The following is a 26328-nucleotide window of genomic DNA, read 5'->3' on the forward strand; positions in this document are numbered from 1 at the left end:
CAAGGCCAGGGATGGAGCCCCATTACTGAGTGAGCCTTCCAGGGCCCTTCAAACATTCAATGGTATGAAATGCTTCTTAACCGAGATGTGGTCTTGTGTACATCTGCCCTCATTGGCCATTGCCAGACCCACCCACTGGTCACTGCAGTGCAGTGTAGTGGAGCAGTAACACACATGCTAGTGTATTCTTAACTGTTTTAATGCACCAAGTGAGTAGTAGTCTTTGCAATTACTCCTTTGTTTTTCCTTTGCTCTATAGTGTGCTTCTGATCCTGGCACGCCCCCCAGTACTGTTCTTGTCTCCTTTTGCACCCCACATGCTCCTTGCTGTCCAGTTCCCTTTATCTCCAGCCCTACCACTTCAGTGCCTTGTTCTTTTCTCCCCTGGCCGATCCTTTTCTGCTAGTGGGTGATAGGTTTGTTCTACTCATGGCTCTGAAGTGACCCCTCACCTTCCAGTATGAAGAAGTGGCAACTGGCAGAAGCAACTGGACTGGCTCTTCCCCCTCATTTCCAGCTACTGCTAACTAGATGCAGCTCAATAATGATAAATGCAGAGTGCTTCATCTGGGGAGAAGTAACCAGTGACATGAATATAGGTTAAGAGGAGATGTCCTGGCTAGCATGATAGCGGAAGGGGCCTCGGGGTTATGTTTGATCACAGGATGAATATGAGCCGCCAGTGCAACACTGTAGTCAACAGAGCTAACAGCATACTGGGATGCATTAGCTGATGCATCGTGATCGGGGCTAAGGAAGTGATACTTCCTCTCTACTCGGTGCTAGTGAGACCCTAGCTGGAGTACTGTGTCCAGTTCTGGGTGCTGCACTTAAAAAAAAATGTGGAGAATCTTGAAAGGGTCCAGAGAAAGGCCACAAGAATGATTAAGGGCCTGGAGGACAGACCTTATGAGGAACGACTAAGGGATCTGGGAATGTTCAGTCTGGGGAAGAGAAGACTGAGGGGAACTTGGTGGCCATCTATAAGTATGCAAGAGCTGGGGAAAAAACTGTTCACTAGGGCACCCCAGGGGAGGACAAGGAGCAATGGCCATAAACTGTTAAGAGGATGGTTTCAGGAAGAACTTTATGGTAAGGGTGACCAGAATCTGGAATAGAATTCCCAAGGAGGTGGTGCAGTCCCCAACCTTGGAAGTCTTCAAGAGGAGACTGAAAAGACACTTTGCTGGGATCATTTGATCTCAGCAGTATTCTTGCCCAGAGCAAGGGGGTTGGATTTAATGATCTTTCAAGGTCCCTTCCAGCCCTTAATTCCTATGATTCTATGATACTTTTACAGGCTCCCTCCCTTGAAGTGAGGGGCCCAGACACCTGTAAAGGCAGCTGGACTTGAAAAGGAGGAGGCAATGCTATGTGACCAACTGGACCTCCAATGGTACATCCCCCAGTAGCATCCCCCTTCTCAGGCAAACCTATCATGCATGTCAGTTCCTCCCTGGGGATAGATCTCTATTCCAGCTGGACAGGTGAGCTCAGTCTGTGATTAAAAAGTGGCATGTGTCACAAGCTGGTGCTCAGCTTGGGAACAGGATACAGTCCTGCTCTGGTATCTGGAGGATCTGACTTCAGCCATGCTGGGTCTTTTCCACCCTTACTTGAATGGTTCTATAGCTTTCAATGAGACACCAGTCACTCCTATGCCTCATTGGAGTGAGGGGAAAGGAGAGAGTTTGTGATGGTGACAGAACTCTCTGTTCCAGAAGCAGGAGGCTGGCCTGAGTGAACAGAACCAGTCCCTGAGCAGGCAGAGCCAACCACAGGTAGTGGAGCAGGTGGTGAAGAGCTCTGCTCTAGAGAAGATCCTGTTCGAGAAGAACCTGGAACTGCAGCAGTTGCAAGAGGCTGTCTCTGCCCTGACTTTGGAGAAGGAGTCACAGAAATCTGCTCTGGAAAGCCTAAAGGAAGAACATGAAAGGCAGCTGGAAGAGGTGCACAAAGAAAAGGTACCAGCTCTAAGCAGCCCAGCCTGAGCCAACAGAAAGGCAGGGGCTTCCCCTAGTGAGCGGGGTGGTAGGGGGGTCCTTCCTTTTCTGATGTTCTTTCTCCCCCTGTTTAGTTTAACTATATTTATTAAAAGCTGCAGACCCGCTCCAGCTACATGGGAGAGGGACTGTCCTGGGTGTCCTGGTTGTGTTCACATCCTATATTCAGTCCAGCTACTCCCAGCTGCAGCATATGCAGGCAGGCTTTGATGGAAAATCTGCCACTGTGCAGTTCCTGGCTCTTCAAGCCTGCAAAACAATGACACAGGCAGCAGAAGGGACCTTAGGGAGTTCTCTTTGGGTTTGGGGCTGAGCTAGATGACAAGGATGCTATTTCCTATGCTTATAGGAGCTGGCACTGGCTCAGCAGAGAGAGGATCTACAGCACCAGAAGCAGCAGGAGCTCCAAGAGGTTTGTTCTGCATAGATGCATTTTGGCATCTTCAGTCCCTGTGGAATCTCGAGGGTTGCAGTAAATCATAGAATCACAGGATGGGCAGTGACCTCAAGGGTCACTTTGTCCATCCCCTGCAGAGATGCAGGATGTGCTGTTCCAGAAACAGAGGTGGTATGGTGAGTGGGCCCCATGATGTCCTCCAGTGATCCTGCTTTTTCTGTATAATGCAGCTGCGAAATACTGGAAGGAGGTGGCTGCATGAGAAACCAGCAACAAAAGTGCATCCACCAGTAGCATCCCCTTCTCAGGCAGGCCCATCCTACATCTCAGTGGGTGCATCTACATGAGATGCTAACTGCAGTAGCCAAATAATACTGTGCAGTAGCGCATAGCACCAACGGTGCTAATATGCCACTGCACAGTGTTATTAGGCTACTGTGCAATAGCAGCACTTAAAAGGTGTTTGCAAATGCTACTGCACAATAACTCTGGTTAGTGTGCAGTTATTTAGTATTTGATTGTACAAGTACTAAATAAATGTGCAGTAGCCACTGTGCAGTAGTGTCTCATGTAGATGTGCCCACTGTGTGGGGATGGGTATGTTCCAGCTGGGCAGATGAGCTCAGTCTGGGATTAAGAAGTGACACTCTCCATTCTCATTCTTATCTGCTCAGTTTGCAGAGACTCTGGAACAGGTGAAGGATACAGCCTTACAGGATCAATCCTCTTCCTTCCAGAAGAAAGTGGAGAACCTCACCAGGATTTTGGAGGTGAACTATGCCCCTCAGATTGGGACAGAGGGGGTGGATGGGTCATGTTACAAGACAAGGTAAGGTAGGTCTCAGTGGGATGTGTGTCATGTGTGCAGGTTTCAAGGACAAAAAGGACCATTATGGCCACCTTTTCTGGCCCCCTGTTTGACACAGGGCAGTGAGTCAACTACGAACAATCAGGGGTGTCTTATCTCAGAACAGAGCAGGAGAAGGGGCCATGTCCCCAGTACCACTGCATCTATTGGCAGGAAAGCCTTGACGCATGCACTCCAGTTGCCTCACATCCTTGACTTGGTGATGTGACTGCTATGCTCACCATATAGCATCGTTTCCCTGGGCAATAGATGGAGGTGTCGCCCATGTGTGGACCGGAGTTCTTTGTAAGGGCCAGTATAAGAATATGTCTGGCATCTTCCTTCTGGTGACCTTAATTTTCTTTACAGATAGAGGCAGATGAAGTGTTTCATTTTACCATACCATGAGGTTACAGATGGGAAACCTGAGGCATGGAAAGCAGAAAAGGACAGGCGCAAGGGTAGACAGAGAGTCTGAGGCAGAGAGAACTCATCTTCCCTGCTGCTCAGTCTCATTTCTATCTCTGAGACAGCAGTTCCTTCTCACTGCCTGCTCCTAGGGCTTGGAAGGCTGGGATGCCTGAGCTGTGAGGTGAGAGCCTTCATAGTTTCATAGTTTGTAGGGTCAGAAGGGACCTGAGTAGATCATCAAGTCCGACCCCCTGCCATGGCAGGAAAGAGTACTGGGGTCAAATGACCCCAGCAAGGTGTTCATCTAGCCTCCTCTTAAAGACCCCCAGGGTAGGAGCCAGCACCAATTCTCTTGGAAGTTGGTTCCAGATCCTAGCCGCCCTGACAGTGAAGTAGCGCCTCCTGATGTCTAGTCTGAATCTACCCTCTGCCAGCTTGTGACCGTTATTTCTAGTCACTCCTGGTAGCGCTCGGGGGAGCAGGGACTCCCCCAGTGCCTGCTGGTCCCCCCTGACTAGTTCGTAAATGGCCAGTAGATCCCCCCCAGCCTTCTCTTGTGGAGGCTGAACAGGTTCAGGTCCCTCAGCCTCTCCTCGTAGGGCCTGCCCTGCTGACCCCCGATCATGCGGGTGGCCCTCCTCTGGACCCTCTCCATGCTGTCCACATCCCTACTGAAGTGCGGCGCCCAGAACTGGACGCAGTACTCCAACTGCAGCCTGACTAATGTCGCATAGAGGGGGAGGACCACCTCCTTAGACCTGCTCGAGATGCATCTGTGGATGCATGACAAGGTACAGTTGGCTTTCCTGACCGTGTCCCCACACTGTTGGCCCATGTTCATTTTGGCATCAATAATGACCCCAAGATCCTTTTCTGCCTTTGCTCTGAAGAGAAGCGAGTTCCCCAGCCTGTAGGTATGCTGCTGGTTCTTCCCCCCCAGGTGTAGTACCTTGCACTTGTCAGTGTTGAAATCCATCCTGTTCTCATCGGCCTATCCCTGTAACCTGTCTAGGTCTGATTGTAGCCTATTCCTCCTTTCCAGCGTGGCCACTTCTCCCCCCATCTTAGTGTCGTCTGTGAATTTAAACAGGGTGCTTTTTACCCCCTCATCCAAGCCACTGATGAGATGTTGAACAGTGCAGGCCCGAGGAATGAGCCCTGGGGGACCCCACTGTCCACATCCCTCCAGATCGAATAAGACCCGTCCACCACCACTCTCTGGGTGCAACCCTCCAGCCAGTTAGCAACCCAATTGACTGTGTAAGTGTCAACCCCACAGTCCCTTAATTTTTTAATGAGAATGGGGTGAGAGACAGTGTTGAAGGCCTTCCTAAAGTTCAGAAATACTATGTCCACTGCTACACCTGTGTCTAAGGATTTTGTGAACCTAGTCATAGAAGGCCACTAGGTTGGTCTGACAGGACCTGCCTCTAATGAACCCATGTTGGTTGCCCCTAAGCATAATCTCCCCTGCTGGCCCCTCACAGACATGCACCAGGACAATTCTCTCAAAAAGCTTACCCAGGATCGAGGTAAGACTAACTGGCCTATAGTTCCCTGGGTCCTCCTTTCTCCCTTTTTTGAAAATGGGAACCACATTGGCACTTTTCCAGTCCTCTGGCACCACACCAGAGCACCATGAGTGCTCGTAAAGCTGTGCCAGAGGTCCCACAATGACCTCTGCTAATTCCGTCAGCACTCTGGGGTGGAGATCATCAGGATCAGCTGATTTAAATACATCCAATCCCTCCAGAAGTTCCCTGACTAGATCCTCACTGACCCTAGGCCTGGGTGTGCCTCCCCTGGGGCCTACGGTGGTCCCAGTGGGTCAGGGCGGGGGGGTGACCTGGTCCCTGCTCAGAAAAATGGAGGCAAAGAAATTGTTAAATAGGTTAGCTTTGTCATCTGGAGCAATGACCAGATTTCCTACCGTGCCTTGCAGAGGCCCCACATTACTCGCTACCTTCTTTTTACCCCCTATGTATTTAAAGAAGGTATTTTAACCCCTATGTACTTAATTCAGAGTGAGCTGTCTGTAATAACAGAATCTGAAACAGAAATGCAGTGGCCAGACCAGGTGGATATTCAATTAACAGTGTTTCCTTTCCTAATCAGGGATGGAAGTGGGAAACCAAGCTGTTTTGTGGTGTTCTTGAGGTTGCCATGAAGCAGCGGTGGACCTGGCAATGGTCCAGGGCTTCCTGGAGGCTAGAGGCCTGCTGGTATCACTGAGGCACAAGCCTGAGTAGGGAACTGCACTGACACAAGAATGCTATGACCCTGGTGTCACACCATCCAGAGCTCCTGTGGGGCACAGTACTAGGAGTGCACACAGCACACTGCCCTCAGACCCACCCAGCCCAGAATGATTGAAACCTGAGGACAAGGACTAGTGAGGCAGCTTGTTCAGCTCTTTACTGTTCTACCCAGGCCCAAGATGCAAAACTTCGCCAACAGCAAGAAGCCATGAGGATGCAGAAGGAACATACCCAGCAACTACTCAGAGAGTTGAGGGCAGAGGCCAAGGAGATGGTACAGTCAATCCTCTTACCTTCAGGGGGAATGGATGGCTCAGAATACTGGCTGTGTGGTACAAAGTGTTCCCCACAAGGGCAGTAATTTCTATCCCACTCTCAGACAATAAAGCTTGAAAGCCAGTATGAGGTGGCTCCAGGGCTGCAGGGACCTGCTGTTGTCAAGGGGAGGAGGTAGGGGGTATGCTGTAGAAATCACCGCTGTCCCACAATCAACCTTGGAATCATATCTTTGCTGGCTGGCCTCTTGTGGAAAGGCTTGGGAGAAAGGCTGATGGATGAAGGAGGCATATTGATCCAGGGGATGCTCTTCTTCTTTCTTGGGGTCAGACTCCAGTATCATTCCCATGATATAGCCATAGGCTATATCAGCGGAAGACTGCCCTATCCAGCTGCAGTATTTTATACATCCATGCTTCTCACCAGTATTTTGGGGAACTTCCTGTGGGTACCAAAGCTTTTCAGCTCAGCAGTTCAGTGTATTATGGATGTGTTCATTTCTCATTACCTGTTCTTCCTAGGGGTAGGGTAGTGTTTACACTCATGTGGTTCTGTATGATCCCAGGTTCAGAATGCCCTGCTTCAAGGGCAAAGTAACTGGGAAGCCAAGGAAAAGGAAGCACTCCGGTTGCAATGTGAAACACTGGAGGAGCAGAGCCACAGAGTGCAAGCTGACCTCCAGAAGGCCCTGGAGAAAGAGAGGAGGAAGGGATCAGCATTGCAGACTAGGATCCTGGAGCTCCAGAAGGTTGGTGTTTCCACAAACCATCTACGAGCACAAAATCTGGCTGGAGGGAGCATTCTCTATCATCTGTAGAAATTAAGTTAGAGCTCTTGGGTCTCATTCCAGTTTAAGCAATGACTTGCTTTGTGGCTTTGGCAAATGATTGCCTCTCTCTGTCCTCCCTATCTTAGGTTGTTAAATAGCTTCTTACTGAAATATCTGAGCACCTCACAGTCTTCAATGTACTTAGCTCACAACACTGCTGTAAGATAAGGCTGGGTTATTATCCCCATTTTACAGATGGAAAATGGAGGCATAGAGAGACTAAGGCCTAAATCCTAGTTCACTTCACATGCCTGAATGGCGTACACACAGCTGCATAACTGCAACTGCAGTTCTTAACACATGCACACAGCATGAGATTCAGCTCTGCATGTGCCCACTGACTGTGCTCAGCAGGGCTGTGTTCTGGGCAGCGGCGCAGCAAAACAGGATGGCCTAGATCTGTGCGTAAGTCCCCAGAGTTTAGCTATGTAGAACCTGTGACTAACATGTGTGAGACCCCAGGAAAGGAGAAGGGCCCTCTCACCTTTTGACCCAATAGCCTAGTGCGGGGGCAGGCAAAGTCCAGCCTGTGGGGCTGGGTCGGGCCTGTAGTGGGCTCCATTTCCCAGCAGCCCCTGGGGGTATACGTGTGAGTCCACGTGTGCTGTGGGATGTTTGTGGGTAGCAGGTTACATGGCTCCCTCCAGAGGCACGTGCATGTGACTGTGGAGAGTGTGGGTGGGTTCGGTGTTTGTGGGGTGTGTGATTGTGTGGGATAGAGGGTGTGGCTGTGGGTATGGTGGGGTGTGCATGGTAGCTCCCCTGCACGTGCCCCCCTAAGCCAGTCAGCACCTGTCCGTGCCCTGCAACAGCTTGGAGCTGGCACACCCTGTGGCACCTGCTCGCCACCGCCAACCGTGTGTAGCCCCAGCATGACCTGCACCCAGTCCTCACCAACCAGCTGTGGCATGTCCTGCCGCCCCTGGGCATGCAGCAGGGCTGGGGCAGCTCTGCAGCTGAAATGCCTTTCTAGGCAGCCTGGGCAGTGGCAGCTCCTGGCTGCCAGCATCACTAGTCCCAGCCTCTGGTACCAATGGGGACCAGTGCACACAGCCCTGACTCAGCATGCCCCATGCCTGCTCTGGATTTGCCTGTTCAGGCTGAGCAGTAGCAGCGGTGATGGTGCCGAGCAGAAAAATTGTTGCTCGGCACGGGGGAAAAGCAGCTCCCCACCTCGCCACTGCTGGACAGTTGTCGCTGCAGCCATCTGGAGCCTGTGCCACCTGCGTCTCTGTCACTGCTGCCTCTGGGCTGCCCACTGGGGCAGTGGTGACAGTGCAGAGCAGCTGCAGGGCAGCCCAGAGGTGGCAGTGACGGACACACAGGACAGCCCAGCATGGTGCAGACTCCAGGCAGCTACAGCAAGAACTTCCTGGCAGTGGCAAAGGAGAAGAGCTGCTTTTCAGTGGCAGCCAGAAAGAGCTGCCACTGCCCGGACTTCCTAGAAAGGCAGTCCAGCCATGGAGCTGCCCCAGCTCCAGAGGGCAGCAGGATGTGCCATGGCCAGGTGCCACCAGACAAAGCTCCTCTGTGGGCCAGATCCAGCCTGCTGGCTGTATTTTGCCCACCCCTGATCTAGAGTCTGTACTAAGCAATGGGCAGTAGCCATGTCAGGCACTCTTTTCAGCCTTCCCATGTGACTGAGGGCTGAGGCAGTGCATTGTAAAGGACTTTCTTCAGGATAGAGAGTTCTTATTCTGCCCTGAGCATGCAAGTTGGCTTGAAGATAGCCCATAATGTCAGGGCCATGGCTAGGCTGGGCTAGAGTGATGCTTTGTTTCTAATGGCTTGTACTGCAGCAAATCCAAGACCTGGAACTCCTTACCTGCTCACTCAAGCAAGAGAAGCAGGTGGCCCTAGAAGACTTGCAGACTTTGCTTCAGGAGGAGAAAATGGAAGCATTACAGAAACTTCGGGAGGAACTGGAGCAGGTGGGAAGACAGATATAGGAGCTATCTAAGGAGGCAGGGGAAAGCTTTGGTCTCACATGCCTATCACTGGGAGTGAGGTATGATGAATTCAGAGGCACAGTGACAGGGCAGACCCTGTCATGAGAGCCCCGATGACACTGCTGGCCAGGAGCGAAGCTGCTGGCATCTGACTGATTTGCCTGGTCACACTGGCAAACTGGGCTTTGCTGAAAAAATGAGCTTTGCTGAGCAGGGTATTTTCTTGGCCCTCCCAATGGAAGGGATACAGACATTCACCTCAAGCAGTAGCAATCAAGATGTTCTGCCCTGCGCTGCTCAGAGCCTGCTGCCCAGGAAGAGCAAGTGTTTGCTCATGGGCGACTGGTGCCTCTTGTGTCGGGGGCGGTGGGGGGGCACATACCCCCTTGACACCAGATAGCAACCTGGGGGGGGGGTCCCCCAGCAGCTAATTGCACTGACTGGGGGGTGGGGGGGTCCCCTGGCAGCCAATCTCTCTCACCAAAAAAACAGCCGTGCCACTTCCAGAAGCGGCGTGGCCACTTTTGGTGGCAGCCCCACTACCTGGCTGGTGTTTACAGGGGGTGGGGAACACAGTGCTCCTGCTGTCCCTCTGCCCATCACCTAAACAGGGAGCGCAGCCTGACAGGGGGTGCACCAGCACTCTCAGGGGGTGCACATGCACCCCCATGTACCCTCTATGCATCGCTACTGTGTTTGCCAATGTGCTCTTTCTTGTGGTTGTGACGCTAGGAGACAATACAGGAGCGTGACCAACTGAGAGCAAGGCTGCGGCAACTAGAGGAGAAGCAGTGCCTCTTGCAAGCCAAGCAGAGTGAAGCATCCTTCTGGGAGCAGGAGGCACTGTCCAGTGCTGAGTGGGCTGAGCACTCAGTGGCCAGGGAGATTGGCTTGGTGTGCCAGCACCTCCAGGACTTGCTGCCTGAGAGAGCCAGGGGACAGAGCGCTTCCTGGATGGCACATAGGTAAGGCCCTTTAACCCCCTGGTTTCTGTCTCTGGAGGCCCAAACTGTTTGTTTTCTCACCCTTCACAGCCACAGCATCTGATGGAATGAGCTTCAACCCATGAAAGCTTGTGATTAGATAGATAGATAGATAGATAGATAGATAGATAGATAGATAGATAGATAGATAGATAGATAGATAGATAGATAGATATACTTTTGTTAGTTTAAGTGCAAGCCTACCCTGCCTTCACCCTGCACTGACCAATAGCCAGGCAGATTCAGTTGCATTTGTTTTGCTATGCATAGGTAAATCTGAGGCCAGCCAAAGGCCTAGGCAGCACACAGATCCTGCTTATGGCCAGTGGGGCATAGGTGTTACCTAGGCTTTGGGCTGCCCTTGGCTCCCAGCTCAGGGCTGAATTTTACTCTCTGTATCTGGAAAGACTGCGTGAGAGCTTGATTCATGTATCCCTATTGCTGCAGGGTGGAATCCTTGGGGGAGAACTGGTGGCATTTCCTGTGATCAGGGGAAGCAAGAGGTTGCTAAAGGGCTCTTTACTCTTGTGGCTGGAACCCTAGGAAAAGGTTCACAGGAATGATGGGTTGAGAGTAATGCTGCCACAACTGGGACAGAAACAACACTGCCAGGCCCTTCAGTCTATGCTTTGGTGTTACTACTTGAGGAAGCAGCTTTTAGTTATGTAGGAAGTTCATTATAAAACATGGATCAGATCTCATAGATCTCCAGCAGTGCTGTCCCCAAGAGAACGTTCCCTGGAAAGAACAGAGGATGAGTGCTTCAAGTATAGACCCTGCTAGCAATGTGGTGCTCAGTCACCCTCTATTGTCTGCTTTGAGCCCCTTAGTTCAAAACAGTGGTAGCTCTTTCTTTCTAGTCCAGGCAACCCAAGCTCAGTCCTAGCAGACCTACTGTTACAAGGAGTGACCCGTGCGGGGTACACCCGCGTTCCTGGTTCTCTTCCCAATCTTCTGTTTATTTTATCCAGGAGCCCATCTTACCTCTCTCCCGGCCATGCCCTTCAGATCCTCGGTCGACTGAGGGAAGAAATTCAGCACTACCTCAGGGACTTGCAGCAAGAGATAGAGGCTCAGAAACACACCATCCTTCAGGTCCAGATGGAAAAGGTAATGCAAGTTAATAGGCGTACAGAGGAAATTATTGTTACTTGAAGAGCTCATTCACTACATAGACATATCCTTAAAATGGGCTATGTGGTTTTCTGTACAGTATTAACTTTGCTGTTTTTCTGACCAGGATCAGGGTCCTAACTTTCTTTGCCTTAAGGCAGATGCTGTGCATTACAGGAGGCAGTGGGGAATCATCCTCTCTTTGCAACACAATTGGCCAAAAGCATTGTAGCCTTTTCCTTTTCCTTTTTCTGAAGCATTGGGGACTGGCCACTGCCTGAGATATGGGTCTGTGTGCAGCCTACACCTGACCCATGGGTAGCAAATCCTTTGGCTGCCCTGTTTGTTTAGACTGCCTGGTCTTCAAAGAACAGACTCTTTCTCATTCCTATGTACAGCACAGAGCACAACATGGCCACCGTCTTGGTTGGGGCGCTAAGGCATAGATGGAAAAACAGTCATACAGGGAAATCTAACAATTCCTGTAGGACCAAGAACAATTCTTGGGCTTTTCTGCAAGCTTGCCATCTCTGACAAACTGTCATAAGGTTGTGCTCCTTGGTATAGCGTCATGGTGAGGGTAACTTGGGAACATGACAGTGATATCGCTTAAATCCAGGCACAGATTTCTCTATGGAATTGAGTGGGCCACTGGACAATGCCTTCAGTGCTACGTTTCCCTTCTGTGTTGCTCACACTGATTCATCTTGGTTCTACTGCCCGCTCCTGAAATGCCCGATACAAAATGGACCAAATCAGGTCACTAGCCTCCAGTGTCTTTCAAGGATCAACCTCTGAATAGAGTGAGCAAGCAAAGAGAAACTAAACATGCTCCCTGAGGTTTTCTAGTGCCAGCCAGATAGATGCCCATAGGGAAGGGAGAGGAAGGGGAAAAGCCATTAGTGGCTGCTCTTGTTGCCAAGACACTGCCCACCAGTGCTACATCAGTGCAGACAAACACCAGGGATACTGTTTAACTTTCCCTGATGGCAGTGAGAGCCCTCTGTATCTGCAGAAATGGGAGCTGAAGCAGCAGCAGGAGCAGCTTCTTTTAGAAAAGGAGGAAGCTCTGGAGGCCCTGAAGGAGCAGCTGATCCAGGTAAGTCTCTTCATGACCATGGAGTGGTCCTGCATAGGTGGGGCTTTTCTGCTCTTTGACCCTGTTCCATGCAACTGAGTCCTATCCATTACTCTTCAGTCAGGGTTTTCTCTAGAGCCGAGCAGGAACTGTTCTTGGCTCTACTGTCCGCCAAGAGATGCTAACACTGAGGTGAGCCATCCCCCTTCTGCCCCTCTACAGGACCTCTGTAGCAATGTAGACAACAAGAAATTATTTTTTAGATATATTGGGAGTAAAAGGAAGGCCCAGAGAGGAATAGGACCCCTGCTAAATGGGCAGAAACAATTGGTGACAGACAGGGGGGACAAGGCTGAACTCCTCAACGAGTTCTTTGCCTCAGTGTTCCTAAGTGAGGGACACGACAAGTCTCTCACTGAGGTTGTAGAGAGGCAGCAGCAAGGCGCCAGACTTCCATACGTAGCTCCTGAGGTGGTGCAGAGTCACTTGGAAGAACTGGATGCCTTTAAGTTGGCAGGCCTGGATGAGCTCCATCCGAGGGTGCTGAAGGCACTGGCCGACATCATTGCAGAGCCACTGGCGGGAATATTCGAACGCTCGTGGCGCACGGGCCAAGTCCCGGAGGACTGGAAAAGGGCTAACGTGGTCCCCATTTTCAAAAAGGGGAGGAAGGAGGACCCGGGCAACTATAGGCCAGTCAATCTCACCTCCATCCTTGGTAAAGTCTTTGAAAAAATTATCAAGGCTCACATTTGTGAGAGCCCAGCAGGGCAAATTATGCTGAGGGGAAACCAGCACGGGTTTGTGGCGGGCAGATCGTGCCTGACCAATCTAGTCTCTTTCTATGACCAGGTTACGAAATGCCTGGACACAGGAGGAGGGGTGGATGTCGTATACTTAGACTTCAGGAAGGCCTTCGATACGGTATCCCACCCCATGCTGGTGAACAAGTTAAGAGGCTGTGATGTGGATGACTACACAGTCCGGTGGGTAGCGAATTGGCTAGAGGGTCGCACCCAAAGAGTCGTGGTGGATGGGTCGGTCTTGACCTGGAAGGGTGTGGGCAGTGGGGTCCCGCAGGGCTCGGTCCTTGGACCGATACTGTTTAATGTCTTCATCAGTGACTTGGACGAGGGAGTGAAATGTACTCTGTCCAAGTTTGCAGATGACACAAAGCTATGGGGAGAAGTGGACACGCCGGAGGGCAGGGAACAGCTGCAGGCAGACCTGGATAGGTTGGACAAGTGGGCAGAAAACAACAGGATGCAGTTCAACAAGGAGAAATGCAAAGTGCTGCACCTAGGGAGGAAAAATGTCCAGCACACCTACAGCCTAGGGAATGACCTGCTGGGTGGCACAGAGGTGGAAAGGGATCTTGGAGTCCTAGTGGACTCCAAGATGAACATGAGCCGGCAGTGTGACGAAGCCATCAGAAAAGCCAATGGCACTTTATCGTGCATCAGCAGATGCATGACGAATAGGTCCAGGGAGGTGATACTTCCCCTCTATAGGGCGCTGGTCAGACCGCAGTTGGAGTACTGCGTGCAATTCTGGGCGCCACACTTCAAGAAGGATGCGGATAACCTGGAGAGGGTCCAGAGAAGGGAAACTCGTATGGTCAAGGGCCTGCAGACCAAGCCCTATGAGGAGAGACTAGAGAAACTGGACCTTTTCAGCCTCCGCAAGAGAAGGTTGAGAGGCGACCTTGTGGCTGCCTTTAAGTTCATCACGGGGGCACAGAAGGGAATTGGTGAGTATTTATTCACCAAGGCGCCCCCGGGGGTTACAAGAAACAATGGCCACAAGCTAGTAGAGAGCAGATTTAGATTGGACATTAGGAAGAACTTCTTCACAGTTCGAGTGGCCAAGGTCTGGAACGGGCTCCCAAGGGAGGTTGTGCTCTCCCCTACCCTGGGGCTCTTCAAGAGGAGGTTAGATGAGCATCTAGCTGGGGTTATCTAGACCCAGCACTCTTTCCTGCTTATGCAGGGGGTCGGACTCCATGATCTATTGAGGTCCCTTCCGACCCTAACATCTATGAATCTATGAATCATCTATGAATCTATGAATGTGTCTAGGTGCCTAGCAGGTTGCATTTCCCCACCCTTAAAATCACATGTTCTGGGGCTCTGTATGGCCAAGAAGGTCTCTGCAGAAGGTCTGGGGTGAGCTACTTAGGTTCCCATTCAGGGGCAGAGGGAGGAGGTAGTTTATACTTCCCTGAGATGTCAAGGATCCTGTCTTCCAACCCATGTTCCACGCTTTCCTCTCCTGAATCCAAGAGATGAGCCTGAATCTGACCTGTCCTCCCCAGGTTTTGAGGAACTTTTGATTCGGGTCCATACACTGCTGGCCACTGGGGTATATGTGTGGTATGTAAATCCTGTGGTTGGTTGAGCTGAGCAGTCTGCTTGCTCATCTTGTCCTGCAGGAGCGCATCCAGGAAATTGCCACCCTGCAGCACAGTGAGCTAAAGGAGGCTGTGGGTGAGAAGCGGTTGTGCAAGGACAGTGAGCTGTGGGCTATCCAGGGAAGCTGGAAGGACCAGGTGGCGTGCAAGCTGACCCAGAGGTTGGAGAAGGAGCTGGATGTGGAAATGGAGACGTGAGTGATGAGAGAGACCAGGGACTCCCAGAGCTTCCAATATTCCAGCAACTTGGAATAGCTGAGGAGGGAAGGAGGGAAGGGCCTGTGTTCTTGACAGAAGTGCTGCTTCTGTAGAGATGCCTGATGTTTGGTACCTCCAGTGTGACTGACTTTCTGCTTCAATTGTCCCTTCTTGCTATAAAATGGGGATAATAAATACCCACCTTGGTAAAGTGCTTTGTGGTTCTTGCATGAATAGTTAACAAATAAGTGATGATAATCAGTACTATGCAGCTTCCATTCTGCTTGGTTGGACAATCACTGAAGGGTAGTGCCAGGCCGTAGAGGGCTCAAGAGTTTCACTCTGTGGCTTTGGGAGAAGTGTGGGATTTTCCACAGTGTCCCAACCACCCTCTTTGGACCTGATGTGGATTATTTGGTTAATTCTGTCAGTAGCTGCATTTGGACTGTATTGCATGCTTTTGAAAACCCACCCTTGATCAGATAGGTCAGTGATGAGGAAAGAGCACCCCAGTGATCAGAGTAGTGTTGCTGCTGCATCTCTGAATAGAGACTGAGGGGAACTCTGAGAGCTGGACATCATCCTAGATGTGAAAGAATCAGCCACAGACACCACTGGCCTCTCTTCTGGAGCCTGTCTGGGTGGTTTACAGTTGGAGCAGCACAAGACACTAAGGATGCTTAGTGGGAGTGGGACTGAGACACTCAAACTCTTGAGTCTCTCTGAACTATCACCAGGTGGAAACAAATTTTTACTGCTATCTTGCTATACTAGATTTGCAGCAATAACCCCATGGTGAAAAGCTTGACAGTAGTATATAGGGACACCAGTTTGTTAATTTGGCAGGTGCCCCACCCCTTTCCCACGTATATGGTGTGTGATGTCACAAACCCTGCCTCCCTTTCCCTTTATATGGTGTGTGACATCAGAAACCCTGCCCTAGTCCCTGGTCATATGATGTGTGATATCAGAAACCCACCCTCTGTCCCCAGTCACATGATGCATGACATCAAAAACCTCGTGCTGGCACCATCATATGGTGCACGACACCACCATCACATGGTCCATGACATCAGAAGGGCCACCTATTCAGACCCCAAAGCCTGCCCCTCGTGCTGAAGATCCTCCTTAGACCACATGGTATAGTCTCGACCTATCGGCCCCTGGACCGCTATATTGGCTCCAGAATTCCCCGTGCTATCCCATGCTGCGTGACTTCAGAAGGGTTGATGACCAGGGCTGTCCCCACTGCCAACACCACTAGTGGTTTCTGTGGGTGCTGGCCAGCTCTGCCACCAGCTTCTGCAGCTGCTCCCCCAGGCTCAAGAGGCACCAGTTGCCCATGGTTGCCCAACAGGCCCCAAACCCTACCCCTCCCACCCCTTATGCTGCATAGCATCGTACTAAAGCACAAGGCACAGGCATGGTCTATCTGATAGCAGGGAGCTTGTGGCCCCTCTATCAACCCGCCCCACTACCCCCAACCAATTGGCAGGGGTTTCAGGGGCCTTGGACCTCCCCAAATACAGTGCCGGACCAACCAGAATGAGTACAGGGGTCAGGTATAGCCTGCAAACCCATCCTGTCTATCTGCTTTCCAAATGGGCCCTCTGTTTGTCTGAGACTGCTCTAAGGCAGACAGGGGCAGATGTGAGTGAGATTTGGGAGTGAGACAGATTCCCAGGCTCCCAAAACAGGGTCAGGTACCGTGACAGACCCCGGACAGCCCACGTCAGACCTGCCTGTGGAGAGTGTGGAGGTGTTGGACAATCCTGTCCCAAGGAGCTCTGCTGAGGTAACTAATTTTGATTATTTTTTGTGGGGATGTTTTTTTCTTCTAATTGTCTGGGATCTGTGCTAATTGCAATCTTTTTACAGGTAGATGACACATTCATAGAGATTTTTCAAAACCTGTATATCAGCACCCCTCCAAAAATTAAGGTCTTTTGCACAAACTGTTTTTGTTCGTGTGCGAAAGAGAGAGCCGTTCAAGACAAGACTGGAGACCGATGTAACAGTTTTGTCCAAAGGCAATAGCCACCAACCAAGGCTTTGATTCTGTGGAGGTCACTGAGCAGGGCTATGAGCCCCTGGAGGTCGCTGAGCAGGGCTTCAAGCCTGCGGAAGTCACCATAAAGGGCTGTACAGAGGACTATTTTCAAATAAAAAAAGTAGTGCACCCGTTCAGAAAAGGTTTTTTTGCATGATGTAGATTTGAACAACTGCTCAAGACAAGGCTGAAGACCACTGTTAATGTTGTATTTCATTACCTGATTAATAAACCTTGTTGTACCATGGTTTAAATTTGTTCTCAGGCACTTGAATGCACCATACAGGTGTTAGTGAGGGGGGCACTGCAGTTACCAGCCTTGCCTACCCAGGAGGCTGTGTTAAAGGAAATTTACTATGCTCCCGGAGAAGCCAGGAGTTTTGGTGGGGTGAACTCACTTTTGGAAGCGGCCAAAAGGCAGAATAAGATTGTGAACAGAAACCGGGTGGCCACCTGGCTTTCAGATCAGGACGCTTACACCCTACACAAACTGGTGAGAAGACATTTTAAAAGAAACAAGAGTGTTGTTTCAGATGTGGATGCCCAATGGCAGGCAGATTTGGTGGATATGCAGCAGTTTTCCAAACACAATTGTGGGGTTAAGGACATCTTAACAGTGATAGACATATTATCAAAGCATGCCTGGGCTGTGGGTCTAAAAGACAAGTCAGGTGGTGAAACATCTCAGGCCTTTAAAACCGTTTTTACAGGGGGTCTCATACCTCAAACATTACAGACCGATGGGGGGGGGAAGAATTTTTAAATAAGCCTTTAAGCAAACTGTTAAAGCAGTATAATATTCAGCGTTTTGTGACGAATAGTGAAGTGAAAGCGGTGGTGGTAGAACAGTTTAACAGACCATTAAAATAAATAATGTGACAGTATTTTACAGCTCACACTACCTGTCGCTACACTGATGTGTTACCAGAGTTTATAAAGAGCTATAACCACAGCTTTCACAGAACTATCTGTGCCGGGCCTGTTGATGTGAACTTCTTAGACTCTCCACAGGTGTGGAAAGCCATGTATGGGGGCTATTTTAAAATAAAAGAAGCATTGCCCCTGTTCAGAAAAGCAGACCATGTGAAGGTGTCTAAGACTGAAGGGAGATTTGAAAAAGGTTAAGAACAAACATTCACCAATGAGATTTTCATAACAGACGAAGTCATTAGGCACATGCAGACACCTGTATAGTGCCTAAAAGATTATGAAAACAAAACTGTCGTGGGGTCTTCTTATCCTGAAGAACTACAAAAAGTGAACCCCAAACAGGACAAAGTTTACAGGATTGAAAAAGTTCTAGCAACCAAAGGAAAGGAGAGAAAGAAGCAGTTGCTGGTGAAATGGTTGGGGTGCCCAGCTAAATTTAATAGCTGGGTGGAAACCTCCCACATTTATAACATATGGAGGTAAAAGAAAAACCATTACCTTTGCCAGAAGGGTGAGATGAGTGACAGCAGCTTTTACATCTCTTTGCCCAGCAACAACTGCACCAGGGATTTTGTGCAGAGAACCAGCTCAAACTTTACCATACAACCTCTGCTTAAACCTCTGGATCTCCTGGGGAACTGGGAGATAGGGTTAGCAGAAATACAATACCTGCACAGCTGGAACAACATTAATGAAGACGCTCCTTTCAAAATAGTTTCTCAGACTAAAAAATGGGGATATGTCCTGTGGCAGGCATATTATTTATCCATTACAGAGTTGCTGCATCTTATGTACCATATTATTTCCAGCCACCCTACTCCACCTGAATTAATTATGATCTATGATCAAGTGAGCAGAAAATTGAGACTTAAGGCTAACAATAGCTCTTATGCTTTTTCTACGGGTGGTGAACTAGCCTATATTTTGGGATTGCTGTCCATGGCCACTGTTAAAAAAAACCCTTTACGGCTAATATTACCAGAGGATTCAATTCACTGTATCTCTACATGAACATTGCAGAACTATTCAGTTCCCTTATTATGCTGAGTCCTTGTCTGTGGAAGCAACAACACGTTTGTCACCATCACGTATGACAAGCCGCATTATGTCCCTGTGAGTCAGCATCACATAGACACAATCAGCATTGAAATAAAGATGGATCAGAACAAACAAGTCTTATTTCGCTTTGGTAACGCGATTGTTAAGTTTCACCTCTGACCCCAGAAGACCTTGGGATTTTACAATAAGTAAACCATGATGGTGACGGTAAAAAATGATGGGGACCCTAACTTGTACAGAAATTATTATAAAGCCCAAGCCGGATATGGTCTTACTGCATATCATGGTGTGCTCATAATGTATGGGACTGGCGAGGGGGACATATTTTGCAGTCCTGTTTAGAAAAGTTGTTCCACTTTTGAGAAGGGGTCTGGAGATTATTAAGCCGCATGCTAAAAACATGGCTCAAAACATAGCCAAAGATGTGATTGGTCACGTCTCCCAAGCTGTTCTGGATAAGGTGGGCAAACTGGCGAAGCAGGAGGGGTCTGGATTCATGTGGATTCAAAGACGGAGCCTTAAGAGAGAGACGCACTATGCTCCCAATGTAAAGGACCTCCCCAACCCCTTAAAAAGAAGAGGGTAAGTCAATGAGGCAGTCATACATGAAAGACGGAGAAGCAGCCTGGGAGAAAGAAGGGGCACTCTCTTGGAGGAAAAAGAAATATATTTTAATCGCCATGGCCTTTATTTACTGCAGGTCTGAAGAATGCACCAAATCCAAACTGAATTTGTTTCAAATAGCCCCTACGCAGACCAGCATTGAGTAAAGCCTGTATGTTGAGATCCCGCCACTATCAGCTATTACTGAGTCCACCCCTCTTGACCTTTCATCACAGCGAATGGCAAAGATTATATGGATTTGAACAACACACTCTGTATCTTTGCTGCAAGATTGTAAAAGCTGGTGGAATTGACCTTGATGCTGGGGCCACCGTGGGTCTGGTGAATTACCCGCTGGCCTCTGTCTTCAGCCAGCTGGATGTCGCTGTGGGTGATCATCTCATAAACCAGAGCAATAACTGTTATCCTTACTGAGCCTTCATTGAATCGGTCCTCAACTACAGCAATTACACCCTCGCCACCCAATTTTCTGCTGGCGTGTTTTACAAAGGTACCCCTAGACATTACGAAGCAGTCATGCCGGATGGTGGTAATCACAGATTTATGAGATGGGCAAACCTGACAGACTGGAGGAAAAAGATAGAGTTGTTCATTTATCTCTACAGTGCTTTGTTTTTTCAAGAAAAACTTTAGCTGAATGGCATGGAGGTGAAAGGTAAACTGACATGCAGTAAAGATAGTCTCTGCTTGATGAATGCCCCGGTGGCTAGCCAGTATAAACTACAAATGACAGCTGCTTCACTTTTTGTGACAAAAGTGAGGGTAGCCCCGGGCATCCAGCTGGGCCATGTGGAGGCCTTGCTTACAGCCAACCCTAACTACTCCATAGACTTCATGGGCATGAAAGTGTTTAGCATCCCCACCGGCAGCCAGGTCAGTAATCAGGAGAATCTATTTTTGGGGCAGCTGCCCAAACTCATTGTTCATGGATAACGACGCCTTTAGCAGGAACTGTGCTAAGAATCCCTTTAACTTTAAGCATTACAATACTAATTTTGTGGCCCTCTACAGCAATGGAGAGCAAACCCTGACAAAAAAACTACAACTGGATTTTGAGAAAGGTAATTGCATGAGAGAATACGTGTACTTCGTGCAGGCGGCCGGTAAACATATGAAAGACCACTCCCTGCTAATCAACTGTGAGGAGTTTGCCCAGGGGTACACCTTGTTTGCCTTTGACCTGTCTCCTGACCAGGAATGTATTGATCATTATTCATTGATTAAAACCGGGAACCTGAGATCAGAAATACACTTTGCTGGGGCTTTACCCATCATAGTTAACATGATCGTGTACAGGGTCTTTGACAATGTCATAGAAATAAATCAGAGGAGAAACATCCTGCTTGACTACATGTGAAGAGGGACACAAAACAGCTCTCCAGGATTTTATCCTCAGACCCTTACGCCAAAGAGGCTTTCTTAGATGTGTTGCCCTGTGAGTGGCTCCCTAAGACTTGGCTGTCTCAAAGACCTCTGAGCTTGGTGGTCAACATGCGCCCACATCATCAACCCAGACAACGCTGGGAGGTGGTGAACTCGAAGGATTGGAACTGTGGGGACTTTTTCAACTCGTGCGGCTACCCCCAAGCAGCACTCTCTCTCCTCAAAATATTATGTTCTTCTTAAACAAGGCTGCTACTAACACTGCTTTTCAGGCAGAACAGTTACAAGACCCCTGATCTGTCGCCTGCAGATACCACTGTGTGTTTTTCCTACACCACTGTAGCAAGGGGCTATCATCTGAATGCATTTTTAAATGGTATTATTCTGACAATTTAGTACAAAATTATAGGATGGCGATACAGTTTGTAAAAAGTAAATCTAAAACTTTCCATGTGGCTGGGCTTGCTTAAAATATGGTTCATGCCCAGACGTGCATTTCTTGCTATGACTTTCACAAGGGTTGGTCTAAATAAAGCAGCCAGCTGTTGCTGTGTAAATAAAGCTGTTGCTGTTTAAAAAATAGTGTGTGTGTATTTTCCTTTTACCCCACTTCATTTCATTTAATCTTTTTATGTGCTTATACATGTTTCTTTCCCACCATCTTGGGTGCTAAAAAGAGTCCGCCGCTACATCATCTCTTTTTATTCCTGCTTACTGTTTTTTAATTTTTTTTAAAGTGTAAACAGCTGGCTGGTTGGGAGGAAAAAGCCTGTTTTTTAATCCTAAAGTGTTTGGGGCAGAAGCATTTAAATCCATCCATCACCTGTAAGGTGTTTTCAGGGCTGTTCCTAATGGGGGGGGGGTGAATTGGGGAAACTGCCCCAGGCTTTGTGCTTTGGGGGCCACAGAGTAGGGCGGAGTAGTGGCGGCGCAGAGCTGAGCAGAGCAGTGGCTCTGCGTTCAGCCACCTGCTACCTCCCCGCTGCTGATGCCACCACCGCCAATAGTGGTGGCAGCTTCTTTGGGTCTGGGGCCCATGGGATCGGAGCAAAGGTGGGGCCCCACATGTGCTGATTTGCCCTGGGCCCCTCACCCTGCTCAGTTCAGCTCTCAGTATTTTAGTGGCATCCACAAAAGCTTTTAGAAAGAATTTGGCCTTACCTGAGTACATCTGCCTTGCCAGGGACACTACCTGTAGCTTATTCCTGGGATTTTTAAACAAAACCATGTATTTTGTGTTAAGGGTAATGGTGCAGCTCCTTTTCCCTTGACAGAAAACATTTTGGACTATATACATAATGCTTAGATTTTGGTGATGTACCTTTACTGGGTAAAGGCTTTCTCGATTTTGCCTCTCTTGCAAGCAGTCCATCAAATCATCTACTATAACCATATTTTATTAGGAGGAAACGAATGGTCATTGTTGAGACTGTCCGGCAGACCCTCCACAAATCTGATAAAAGGATATTTACAAAGTAGCTCCTTATGTAACATTTGCCAACAGCTCTAGCACCACATAATACTCTCGGGCATAGCAGACAGCACTCTATCAGCCTGATCCAAGAGATTTTTTATAAAGTAACTTTTACCATAGTTGCTAGGTCCTACCAAAATCACAGAAAAGGGGTGCTTCTAATGCATATCCATGTTCAAAAACTGTGAGGCAGACTGTTAAAGTTTTCTGTGAGGACCCTTTTGTCATAAACAACTTTCTGTGGTTTTTTTTCAAGGCTTTGATTTCTATCGTCCACCTGTTTTTGTTCCTGACGATAGAGTGATGTTGTATTGCTGTTGTTTTAGGGGTGTCTCCATCGGGATTTTTCAAGGTTTCAAAGTTGACTTTTTCACAGTTTGCCACATTCAGGGTAATCTCTTTGATTTTCAAGCAAACCTTTCCTTTGGACCGTTTGTAACAGCAGATTTTCAGACCAGCCGACACAAGCTCTGTGATGTGTTCATCTGGTGGAATTTCGCTGGTGAGCTTGCCTAAATAATCGCCTAGCAGGGGCTTCCAGTCTCGCACACAGCTCACCAATATCACAGTAGCTGTGTTGTGGTACAGACTGGTGTCCTGCAATCTGTCTAGCAGACAACTCTAAGTGCGCATAAGCGGTGGTGAAACAGGTTAAAGAGGTGTTTGTGTTACCTGAGAGCATGTAACGCTCTTTGGTGTGCTTCCAGGCACGCAGCTTGTCTCATTATCAATAAAGTCACAAGATGAAATTTCATAGGCGGGAGAAAAGAGATAGCCGAAGAGTTCTTCGGGGTCTCTGACGATGGTGGTGGTGGGTACGTTGGTTCTCTGACCGAATTTACCCTACAAAGAATTTAAAAACAACTTTGCAATTTGGCGCTTTGGGGTTTGGTTTAATATGCTCTGGGCATAAAAGCACGCCTTCTGTTTGGAAGAAATTGTCCATGTATCTGTCTTGATTTTCTTGGTTGGTACACTGAGGTTTCCTGCTTCTGTCAGAGGTGCAGTTTTATATACCATGAAAAAAAGTGTGTTAGGCCACTAGGCAAAATGCCACACTTCATAGATTTTAGCTACTTTGCACCCCATTGGGTTTTGTTAAATTCTGGTGTGCACCACATGTCTCGGAGGGCCCTCTCCTTGTCAGCATGGTTGCACTTTTGCTGTCTTGGTGCTGCACAGAGGTAGGACAGTGGGAACATAAGTTTCCCATTTACTCTGATTGGAGAAAAGAGGGGAAAAGGGTTTCATGGCAGGTGCAATTTTACCTAGGACATTCCAAAATAGCTTGACAGGGGTCTGAAATTGTCATGTATGATTTCAGGGTATCTGTTAGGGTATTCCTTTGTTTTGTTTATGAAGGGGTAAAGAAACAGAGTCACCACTAAAAAAGATAATCCTTTATAATAATCTTCCCAGAGAGGGGGAACGCCATTGTACGTTATTGAGTAGCCCAGTGTGGGCGCGGCGAGCCCCAGAAAGGGGGAACGCCATTGTGCTTTGTTGAGTAGCCCAGTGTGGGCGCACGGGCATAGTGAGCCCGGCTGCAGGCTAGTGCGGCAATCCCCCTCAGACCAAGGCAGGGCGCTGCGGTTGCCCCTGAGAAGACAGGGAGTAGCAGCGCAGGGAGCCAGAGTCAGGGATGGTATCCGTGCGGTTGGCCCATAGGGCCGGAGGCCCGCTAGGGAGTCCCAGAGCGGAACCACACCGGCAGGGGAGGCCCAGAGTGGTCTAGACGAGAGTCCCAGCAAGAGGCTGGGCATGAGAGAGGGAGCCCAGAGTGGGCCACATGAGAGAGGAGGCCCGGGAAGCGGGCGTATAGACCAAACAACGTCCATTACATCTGCGAGGCTTGGGGCGTGGTATCAGGGGAGGTAGGAGCCACGCATAGCCCATAAGGGTAAGGCGCTTGGGTAGCGCCCATTGTACGGGGAGACCCACGAGGGGTCCAGGAGCTGACAGGCCCGAGGAAACACAAGGCAGCCTCCCTATTACATATTACATCAAGACGTGGCGGGCAAGAATGGAGGGTGCCCTCGGGCCAGAGTAGCGCGGTGAGAGGGCCTCAAGGAGATCACGGCCCTCCGTGAGGACCCCGCCGTGACAGCAATAATGGCAAGCAGAACACTTTCCATACCCAGCTCATTGCAAAGTTCCTGAATTGCTTGATTTCTATCTTCATCTAACCAGGTAACACAGTCATGACGACCTTGACCACACTCATCAAAAACACAACCCATGAACTTTTCAAAAAGCCTCATTCTCAGACAGTATTTCATTATGCCATAAGAAGAAATGCACGTAAGAGACTTAATTAAGATTTTATGTTCTTGACGTGAAACAGCACCTGTTGAGTCAATGCCCAATTGTCTTCTAAAACCTTCATCTTCATCTGAAATGTCTGGTTTCTGTTCTCTGCAAAAAGAGCTGGGTTTTTTTCTGGTGTCAGGTTTATAGGTGTGCTGGCAGGCAGGCTTTCTTGAGTCATTAAAAAGGCTACATCTAACTACAAGGGGATTCAAATAAAAACCTTAGTTAGCTGCTGTTTAATCAATGGTAGGTTATTCCTACCTCCCACTTCCCCTATGGGATGAACCTCCATCCCCCACCACCATCAAAACCTAAGTACCCCTCACAACAATGCTTCAAGTCTCTTATTAGCATCTCCGCTCCCCCATCAATCTCTTCTTTTCTCTCCATGCAGGCTCTGGCACAAGGCCACCCTCTTCTTCCAAATAATCAACGAGTGTTTCGGGGGTCTGGGTCTCTGTCTCAGAAGCCTGCTTCTTTATGCTTGCATGGGTCTCCAGCTCACAGGTCTTCTGTTGCATGCTCACATGGGCTTCCAGACCAGGTTCAGGCATCTCAGGGAGTCTTTGGGCTAGGGGTCTGCTCTCTGTAATCTCCCCCTCAAAACTATTACTACAGTAACACTTTCTATGCAGGTGTTCAACAAGTCTTGGTGGTGAAGTGAGGATGAGGAGTCTTACCAACATAGTGTAAGAATCCATATCTGCCCCTCTCTGCCTTAGAGCAGTCCCAGAGAAACAGAGGACCCACTTTGGAAAGCAGACGGACGGGGTGGGCTTGCAGCCCCAACTCTCTACTTCTACCAGTTGGTTCAGCATCATTCTTGGGTAGGCTCAAGGGCTTTGAAACCCCTGTTAATTGGTCGGGGTGGTGGGGCAGGTTGTTAGAGGGGTCACAACCCCCTGCTACCTGATTAACCACCCCTGTGCCTTATGGTCTAGGGCAGTGCTGTGCAACATGAGGGATGGGGGCAGGGGGGTTGAGGCCTGTTGGGCAACCCTTTTGATGTCATACACTATGTGATGGGGTAGGGAATTCTGGAGCCAACATAGCAGTCTGGGGCCTGATAGGTCAAGACCATACTATGTGGTCTAGGGCAGGTTTTGAAGCGTGAGGGGCAGGCTTTGGGGCCCAAATGGGCATCCCTTCTGATGTCACAGACCATGTGATGGTGGTGTCATGCAGCATGTGATGGGGCTAGGGTGGGGTTTTTGATGTCACTCATCATATGACTGGGGACAGGGGGTGGGTTTCTGATATCATGTCTCATGTAACTGGGGGCCAGGGTGGGGTTTCTGATGTCACGCATCACGTGACTGGGGCAGAGTTTCTGCTGTACACAGTATGTGACCAGGAGGCAGGGGGGGGGTTGTGGTGTCACATGTCATGTGACTGGGGGCAGGGCGGGGTTTGTGATGTCCTGCACCATGTCACCAAGGGGCAGGGGCAGGGTTTGTGATATCATACACCATAAAAAGGGGAAAGGGTGGGGCACCTGATTAGTTGATGAACTGGTGTCTCTATATACTACTCTTGGTAATCCCACACTCATTGACCTGAGCCAATTGGCCTCTGTCATTGCCACAGTGGTATAATTACAAGATCACAGATTACAAGTCCTGCTCCTGCAGTCCCCTTTGCTGCTGGTGTTTTTCCTGTACTAGCTGAGTCAGTGAAACAGCTGCTTGTTTCTCTAAAGATGAAAAATGAAGTTCATAGAGGAAGCATAACCATTAGCATGAGAAT

General features: G+C 49.2%; 1 protein-coding gene across 1 annotated transcript in view; it reads left to right on the top strand.

Moving 5' to 3' along the window:
* Nucleotides 1-26328, top strand: part of LOC106738058 (uncharacterized) — an 89275-nt gene that overhangs the window by 48166 nt on the left and 14781 nt on the right. Inside the window, exons 14-23 of the mRNA XM_019493761.2 lie at nucleotides 1722-1964; nucleotides 2353-2415; nucleotides 3075-3170; nucleotides 6089-6190; nucleotides 6758-6940; nucleotides 8821-8952; nucleotides 9703-9935; nucleotides 10925-11063; nucleotides 12082-12165; nucleotides 14576-14748. Of these exons, the coding sequence (XP_019349306.2) occupies nucleotides 1722-1964; nucleotides 2353-2415; nucleotides 3075-3170; nucleotides 6089-6190; nucleotides 6758-6940; nucleotides 8821-8952; nucleotides 9703-9935; nucleotides 10925-11063; nucleotides 12082-12165; nucleotides 14576-14748 (1448 nt within the window). The remainder of the gene's footprint in view (nucleotides 1-1721; nucleotides 1965-2352; nucleotides 2416-3074; nucleotides 3171-6088; nucleotides 6191-6757; nucleotides 6941-8820; nucleotides 8953-9702; nucleotides 9936-10924; nucleotides 11064-12081; nucleotides 12166-14575; nucleotides 14749-26328) is intronic.

Source organism: Alligator mississippiensis, chromosome 10 (assembly GCF_030867095.1).
Source record: "Alligator mississippiensis isolate rAllMis1 chromosome 10, rAllMis1, whole genome shotgun sequence".
NCBI lineage: Eukaryota > Metazoa > Chordata > Crocodylia > Alligatoridae > Alligator > Alligator mississippiensis.